At 43.3% G+C, this 8,527-nt stretch overlaps 1 protein-coding gene across 1 annotated transcript; it reads right to left on the bottom strand.

The window, feature by feature from the left end:
- Positions 1-217: 217 nt before the first annotated feature.
- Positions 218-3,547, bottom strand: LOC115144553 (leucine-rich repeat-containing protein 18-like). Its single transcript, XM_029685595.2, has 2 exons — positions 1,793-3,547; positions 218-1,250 (listed from the first exon to the last, which is right to left on the bottom strand). The coding sequence occupies exons 1-2, from the start codon at positions 1,900-1,902 to the stop codon at positions 482-484; spliced, it is 879 nt and encodes a 292-aa protein (XP_029541455.2). The 5' UTR covers positions 1,903-3,547; the 3' UTR covers positions 218-481.
- Positions 3,548-8,527: the final 4,980 nt, after the last annotated feature.

The following is an 8,527-nucleotide window of genomic DNA, read 5'->3' as shown; positions in this document are numbered from 1 at the left end:
TGTTTTCCGTTTCTCTAGTTCTCAAGGTCTTGTTTTCTAGGTCAGTTCTGGAGGATTTGTTGCCATAGAAATTTAACCTGGCTAAAAGGTGACCGGTTACCCTGAGTTGAACTCAGTTTACCAAAGTAACCTCGCTAAATTGTCTAACCTGGTCCCTTTGTCCTAGTGTGATTGCTGACACTGGAATAGAGGAGCCAAATAATCATAACAATGAGAATGAAAGCTTATTTTATCATCAGAAACATTTGATATGCAAACACATATGCAAATGAAAGTAGTATTAGTAAAGCTAAGATAGATTTCCAGTGCAGTGTCTGTTGGACAACATTACAGGACTCCAAACTCTAGAGGGCGATAGAGTACAACAAACCACAGACCGAGCAGCTTATAGAAGGCTGGTTATGTGTGACTGCAACCCCTGTAATGTTTCTTCTTCCAGAATTCCTCATATGCCTAATATACATTGTCAAGTAATAAGTAGCTATTGTAATAGAGCACCTGGACTGTTCTTATCCAAAATAATATGTCCTTGATGACCTATTGACTTCCTGTGGGTGGGGCCTCTGCTCAGCCTGCTGTTCACCCTCTGCCTGTTGTCTTTGACTTTCTGGAGGCAGCAGGCACACAGGGAGCTCTCCCTCACCAGGTACAGGCACTCCACCCTCTGGATGGGGTCAATGCCTTTGTCATCCTCAAAGGGGATAGGATTGCACTTCAGGTTGACGGTCTCCAGGTAGGGCAGGTTGCGGAGGCACTCGGGTACCCGGGTCAGTTGGTTGTTGAACAGGCCAAGGTGACGCAGCTCCTTGAGGGCTGCAATAGAGGATGGGATGCTCTCCAGGACGTTCATGCCCAGGTTGAGGCTCCTCAGCTTTCGCAGGAGACCGATCTCGTTGGGGAGTCCTACAGTGCTCAGACAGTTGTTACACAGGTTGAGGCTGTATAGGTTACAGAGGCACCCGATAGCTTCCGGAACCTGGTCCAGCTGGTTGCTGTGGAGGTCCAAAAAGCAGAGGTTGACAAACTTGGCGATAGAGTCTGGGATCTTCTTGAGCAGGTTGCGGCTCAGGTCCAGCTCGTCCACATCGCAAAGCTTCAGGATGCACTTGGGAAAGGTGGTGAGCTCCATGTTGCTGAGGTCCAGCCGACGCTTGCCATCCACGGTCAGCTTCAGGGCCAGCTTAGCCATCTTTAGGGTGATCTTCCGGCCCTTGGGCTCGCTTGACTGCTTCTTGCCCTTGGCCATCATGCTTTAAAAAATAAAAGGTTTATGAGTTTATTGTTCAACATGTTATGAGTTTGATTAAATGTTGTTTCCTTGGTTAAGATTTAACCTGTTCCGTCAATAAATTATTCATTAGTTTGTTTCTCCATTATACATGAAGTAGGCAGTAGAACTAGAACATGATGTAATAGATAGTGTTACATGTCATAGTCCCTAGTGTAAATGACAATACTTGTCTCACTGTATAACTCATTATATTACAACAAAGGACATGAGACAGCCAACTGTTTGCCATTGTAGCAGAGAATGAACATGTACCTTGACCATTACAACTCTCAACCCCACCTTTAGATGAAGAAAAGAGTGAATAGTCATTGTTTTACTGTATAACTTGTCTTTAAAATACCAATCGTAAAACAGTTTGACCTATTATCACATTCACCCTATTCAACCTAACCTTTTAAAACACTTTAACATCACAACTTGAATCTACTATATGACTTCTTAGCAATAATCAAGTTTCATTTATTCTGAACTTGGTTATAGAAAACTGTTTTGTTTTATTACCAGTATTGAAGTTCGTCCACCACCCAGATCAGTGCAGAGACGGAGAGGGTGCAATCTCCCGACCTAAGACACAGGAACGCTCTCCCAAGGTTTGTCGAGGATCCTTCCATCTCCCTGGCTGTGAATTATACATAAGAGCCACCAAGAGCCATGTAAATAAAAACCAGGAAGGGCACTGCTCTGTCGTTTTTAAGTGGATACAGCTAAGGACCTGTGTTTTTAAATTTTTCTGTCAGCCTGGCCTGCATAAACTGAGTACTGCTAGCCTTCTCTTGTTTTTCCTTGTTACTAAGCAACTGAATGATGTGTTCCTTGTAGTTTATGGCCAGGTCTGAGGCTTTTCAGGGGAAAAGCTATTGCACTGTTTGTGCTGTCGCTTGCTTACTGTATACATTCTGTATACATTTAGCATACAGTTGAAGCTCAGAACAAATAAACAAAACACCAAATATGCCTGTCATGTTGAGACACAAATGGTGGAAAATCTTTGACTGTTTTCATGTACGATTATCACATTTACTGCAACATTTACCTCCTTGTTGACTGAAGTGGGCCCTCATCCTACAGGAATAAAAATGGATGCTTGGATAGAGAAAGAGAGATCTTTGGCTATTGGAAGCCGTACAAGAGTATTGGCATTCAACATAAAGAGATAGTCCAAGTAAAAACTAGAACAGTTGGGGGAAAAAACACACCAGGAGCTCCTAGATGCAGTAGTTTAATAACCTAATAACCCGCATTTTGACAGACAAGCTGTCTTCATCAGGGTGGAATGACAAACAGTGCGGGTCACTAGTTTATATAGTGTCAAAGGACACACACAGGTGTCTGTACTCATGGCTGGGTGTGGCCTGATATCATTGGTTAATACTCAGATATAAAAAGAACATACAATAAACATGAATGGATAGCATACGATCGAAGCCACAAATTGGCTACGTAGGCCATCAAACATTTTACAATGAATAGCAAAATCACAATAATCACAAGAATGGCTTCAGATCAAAGTCTACATTGAGACCGACGGGAGCGAGGGTCTTTAAATTACAGATCCAGGCAGCCTCTCGTTTAAAAGGTTGGAGTGGTGTAAAGCTCGCCTCCGTTGGACATCACGCTTCACCATCTGGCAGACCGACGGACGATTCTGTGTTTGGCGGATGCCAGGGGAACACTACCTGCCCGAACGCATAGTGCCCACTGTAAAGTTTGGTGGAGGAGGAATAATGGTCTAGGGCTGTTTATCACGGTTCAGGCTAAGGCCCCTTTGTTCAAGTGAAGGGAAATCTTAACGCTATAGCATACAATGACATTCTAGACAATTCTGTACTTCCAAATTTGTGGCAACACTTTGGGGATTTCCTGTTTCAGCATGACAATGCCCCCGTGCACAAAACGAGGTTCATACAGAAATGGTTTGTCGAGATCGGTGTTGAAGAACTTGACTGACCTACACAGAGCCCTAACCTCAACCCCATCGAATGTCTTTGGGAAGATTTGGAACGCCGACTGCGAGCCAGGCCTAATCGCCCAACATATCAGTGCCCGACCTCACTAATGCTCTTGTGGCTGAATGGAAGCATGTCCCCGCAGCAATCTTCCAACATCTAGTAGAACGCCTTCCCAGAAGAGTGGAGGCTGTTATAACAGCTAAGGGGGGTCCAACACCATATTAATGCCCATGATTTTGGAATGAGATGTTCAACGAGCAGGTGTCCACATACGTCTGGTTATGTAGTGTATTTAGGAAGAGGTCACCATTTCATGCAGTCTCTGAAGGAAGAAAAAGTGGTAAGCAAGTTAGGTAAAAAATAAAATATATGTTTTTTTCACGAAGTCAAATTAATTTATCATGTTAAAGGTTTTATGATGCTTCTATCATAAAACCTTATTCTATTCTATCATTTTAAGATTGTTCTATACACCAGTTGGGGTATTTAAAACCTGATGAGGTCCTAATCCTTGCATGAAGGCGCATCCTTGTAGCTGTGTGGGCTAATACAGACAAAATGTGTGGGTTAAGGTAAGATGAGCCAAAGGATGTGCCAATGTTAAACTATACCCTATGTTAAAAAGGTTTTGTTAGGTGTTACGCCTGTGTTAAAAGATGCTTAAAATTATTAAAAGACAACAAAAAAAGCGATTGTGTTGAATTGAGTTTGGGAAATAAATATAGATATGATTTCTTTCAAAGTAATATTTCATTCAGCACAGAAATGTGTAGGCGGCATAACTTACCCTGTCCCGCGGCTCAACGTACCCCATAAGTTGTGCCAATGTACTTTTTTTGGAGGTGCTATATTTTCAAAACTGTAATCTGATTATTTCCAGGGATACATAACATCCTGAAATATATGTATATATCTTTGTTGCAAAGAATACTATATTTCCCTTGACGGGATGATGCAGAATGTAAAAAATGGCTCGACTTACACCACTCTCCCCTACATTCTAATTATATGGTCAGTCTTATATTAGTGTACAGTATATCACATATTTTGAGGTCATTGTTGATAGAAATGTAATCTGATGGAAGACTAGCAGTATGACAATTGATATGAAAAGTCATAAAGTCTCTGGTGCTTGCAAAAACTTAAATGTACCTAATGAAGCATGCCTTTCCATCGAAGCTGAGCTTTGTCATTTACCATGTAGATTTGATTTGTTAAATACAACTGCATATGTTGTTAATAAACACAAGGTATAGTTTAGTCTAGCCAATTAAACAGAGTCAACTTCCCCCCAGTGCCTGAATTACACATAGACTATATGCAGCCATATGCATGTAATGCAGAGAGACAGACATACTGACCTAATTGAGCATGGCCCAGTGCCCCTTGGGGACCTGTGAATAGGCTGGATAGATTACACTTGATGATCTGCAATGTGAGGACTGTATCTGAGAAACAGAAAGAGAGAGGAGAGGGGTGAGGGAGGTTGAAAGAGAGAGAGAGAGAGAGAGAGAGAGAGAAGCGTTCAAGTTTATTGGGTTGGCCACAGACAAAGACCAAGCTAGACCGATTCTCCAGCTAGGTGTGTCTTTCAATGGAATCCTGTTTCTGGTCCCCAGGAGGACATCACAAGAGCCTCTTGTTTACCTGTGTTCAGTCTGTCGTCCTCCCCTGTAAAAAGCAGCCAGGTCACCCGTGATACAAGTCAGTATTCAACGTCCATCCGTGTTTGAGGACGTCAGTAGATGACATGGAAACTGGCCACTAGGGGACACAATGAGCGCTGTTACCTTCAACTAGGTGTCAGTTTTGCAAGGGCGTTGTGGACAGGGATGGCGGATGGGCGTTAACATCTAGCTCTTGAGCCAAGGTTGCATTTTTGAAACAAGCGATAGAGAGTTGTTTTTAAGATTTTTGTTTTAACCTTATCCCAAACCTTAACCCTTACCTTAAAAATTAGGAGTTCATGCCTAAACTTAATAACCTTAACATTTAGAAAAATGATGTTTGGAACGACTTCGAAATTTGACATTTGAGAAACATGGATGAACTTCTAATTATGACGTAAGACTGTGAGAGCATGTTGGTAACAAGAGCTCTGCCCGACTGGAGGGTGATGATTTCTCTGTAACAGCCAGACAACCAGCTCAGTATAAACACACATCTCAATTTCATTCACTGGTGTTTTAACTAACCTAATCCTTTTTTTTAAATTATGGGTTTATTCTATTGCTACAGTATAATTAAACATATTGTTTAATTGAAGGAGAATTCCATGAAGCATGAAAACCCTTCAGTAGTTGATAACATCAAACACTAACACTCAGTAATCAATCATACTGGGCTATCCATTGCTTCAATACTGGCACATTGGCCATGTGCTGAGGCTGGATCGCTGGTCACATCTGTGTTCACAACCTTGTTAGCAGGACGTCCGGTCTGTCTGGTCCAGCTTTCCTACCCCCAACCCAGCTGACAGTGTCGGTTACAGCCTCTCTGTTGCCTTCCTATTGCTTTTGTATGACTGCCCCGCTTGGTCACCAGGTACAGAGGTGGCATTATGTGTTAACTACGTAATGCCCCTAGTGACTAATTATCAAATTATATTGTGACACTAACAGAGGATTTCAGATGAAATCTAGTTTCTATTCTTGGCACGTCCTGACGTTAGTTCCTTTTTTATGTCTCTATTTTAGTTTGGTCAGGGTGTGAGTTGGGGTGGGCATTCTATGTTTTGTTATATTTCTAGATGTTTGGCCTAGTATGGTTCCCAATCAGAGGCAGCTGTCAATCATTGTCTCTAATTGAGAATCATACTTAGGCAGCCTGTTTTCCCACTATGGGTTGTGGGTAGTTGTTTTCTGTGTCTTTGTTTTCACCATACAGAACTGCTTCGATTTTCATTTCTTTCCCTCACTTTGTTATTTTGTATTTTTCGTGTTCTGATCTAATAAATGTAACATGTACCACGCTGCATTTTGGTCCGATCCTTCCTACTCCTCATCAGACGAAGAAGAAGTTCGTTACACAAGTCTTGTACGTCTTTGACTGTGAAACTGTTTTGTTTCAGTATTGACATTCATATCAAAGATAGCCAAATTAGCCATGTAGCCTATTCAAGGGATGAGTTATAGTTTGTTGGACACATTTAGGAAAACTGGCAAGAGAGGGCAAAAATATGTCATTCTGTTTATTCAAGTCTTGAATGGATGTGGTTTTGTTCTCCTCTGACTCAATACAACCCTGTCATACAGTCTAAAGATCAGAAATTCAAAGAGCTCTTTATTGTATAAACGTTTGCTTGGAACTACTTCAAAGGTACTTGACTGAGTATCAATAATAATTCTAGTTGGGAAAGTTAATAGTATAATGTGTCTATTGGTGCTTTGATACTACAGGAAAATGTGAGAGAAGTTGGACCCTTACAGAAAAACCACATGCTTTCACACGTGTAGCTGTCACATGTTATTACATTAACTTCACATAAGATCACATGAAAGATGTTTTTGGAACACTTCACGTTGTCACGTTCACATTCATGTGTTTTTTTCCGTAAGGGTATATACTATGCTATTGTTAACCAACGTGATTGTGGGTTGGGGTTCTAAGCTAACATAGAATTGTTTTAAGGTGGTCATACCAATGATTATTTAGCTTTTTATTTAAAGAATTATTGGATGGAACACTCAATTTGGCATTACTGCTATTAGCCAATGGCTGGCCATCGCTTCATATTCGTCGCCAAACCCACTGGCTCCAAGTCAAATCAAATCAAATCAAATGTATTTATATAGCCCTTCGTACATCAGCTGATATCTCAAAGTGCTGTACAGAAACCCAGCCTAAAACCCCAAACAGCAAACAATGCAGGTGTAAAAGCACGGTGGCTAGGAAAAACTCCCTAGAAAGGCCAAAACCTAGGAAGAAACCTAGAGAGGAACCAGGCTATGTGGGGTGGCCAGTCCTCTTCTGGCTGTGCCGGGTAGAGATTATAACAGAACATGACCAAGATGTTAAAATGTTCATAAATGACCAGCATGGTCGAATAATAATAAGGCAGAACAGTTGAAACTGGAGCAGCAGCACAGTCAGGTGGACTGGGGACAGCAAGGAGTCATCATGTCAGGTAGTCCTGGGGCACGGTCCTAGGGCTCAGGTCCTCCGAGAGAGAGTTAGAGAGAGCATTGGGGTGGCCAGTCCTCTTCTGGCTGTGCCGGGTGGAGATTATAACATATGGGGTGGCGTCCTCTTCTGGCTGTGCAAGATGTTCAAATGTTCATAAATGACCAGCATGGTTGAATAATAGTAAGGCAGAACAGTTGAAACTGGAGCAGCAGCATGGCCAGGTGGACTGGGGACAGCAAAGTCATCATGTCAGGTAGTCCTGGGACATGGTCCTAGGGCCCAGGCCAGTTGAAACTGGAGCAGCAGCATGGCCAGGTGGACTGGGGACAGCAAGTCATCATGTCAGGTAGTCCTGGGGCATGGTCCTAGGGCTCAGGTCCTCCGAGAGAGAGAAAGAAAGAGAGAAGGAGAGAATTAGAGAACGCACATTTAGATTCACACAGGACACCGAATAGGACAGGAGAAGTACTCCAGATATAACAAACTGACCCTAGCCCCCGACACATAAACTAATGCAGCATAAATACTGGAGGCTGAGACAGGAGGGGTCAGGAGACACTGTGGCCCCATCCGAGGACACCCCGGACAGGGCCAAACAGGAAGGATATAACCCCACCCACTTTGCCAAAGCACAGCCCCCACACCACTAGAGGGATATCTTCAACCACCAACTTACCATCCTGAGACAAGGCCGAGTATAGCCCACAAAGATCTCCGCCACGGCACAACCCAAGGGGGCGCCAACCCAGACAGGCCGACCACAACAGTGAATCAACCCACCCAGGTGACGCACCCCCCCAGGGACGGCATGAGAGAGCCCCAGTAAGCCAGTGACTCAGCCCCGTAACAGGGTAGAGGCAGAGAATCCCAGTGGAAAGAGGGGAATCGGCCAGGCAGAGACAGCAAGGGCGGTTCGTTGCTCCAGAGCCTTTCCGACCTTCCCACTCCTGGGCCAGACTACACTCAATCATATGACCCACTGAAGAGATGAGTCTTCAGTAAAGACTTAAAGGTTGAGACCGACCTCTGACATGGGTAGGCAGACCGTTCCATAAAAATGGAGCTCTATAGGAGAAAGCCCTGCCTCCAGCTGTTTGCTTAGAAATTCTAGGGACAATTAGGAGGCCTGTGACCGTAGCGTACGTGTAGGTATGTACGGCAG

This window comes from Oncorhynchus nerka, linkage group LG16 (assembly GCF_034236695.1).
Source record: "Oncorhynchus nerka isolate Pitt River linkage group LG16, Oner_Uvic_2.0, whole genome shotgun sequence".
NCBI lineage: Eukaryota > Metazoa > Chordata > Actinopteri > Salmoniformes > Salmonidae > Oncorhynchus > Oncorhynchus nerka.
The sequence above is the reverse complement of the archived record's forward strand: the minus strand, read 5'-3'. Positions and strand labels throughout refer to the sequence as shown.

Coding starts and splice junctions, on each gene's coding strand:
- LOC115144553 (XM_029685595.2), bottom strand. CDS start 1,902: ATGGAAGGATCCTCGACAAACCTTGGGAGAGCGTTCCTGTGTCTTAGG. Junction 1,251..1,792: donor GTGGACGAACTTCAATACTG/GTAATAAAACAA, acceptor TATTTTTTAAAG/CATGATGGCCAAGGGCAAGA.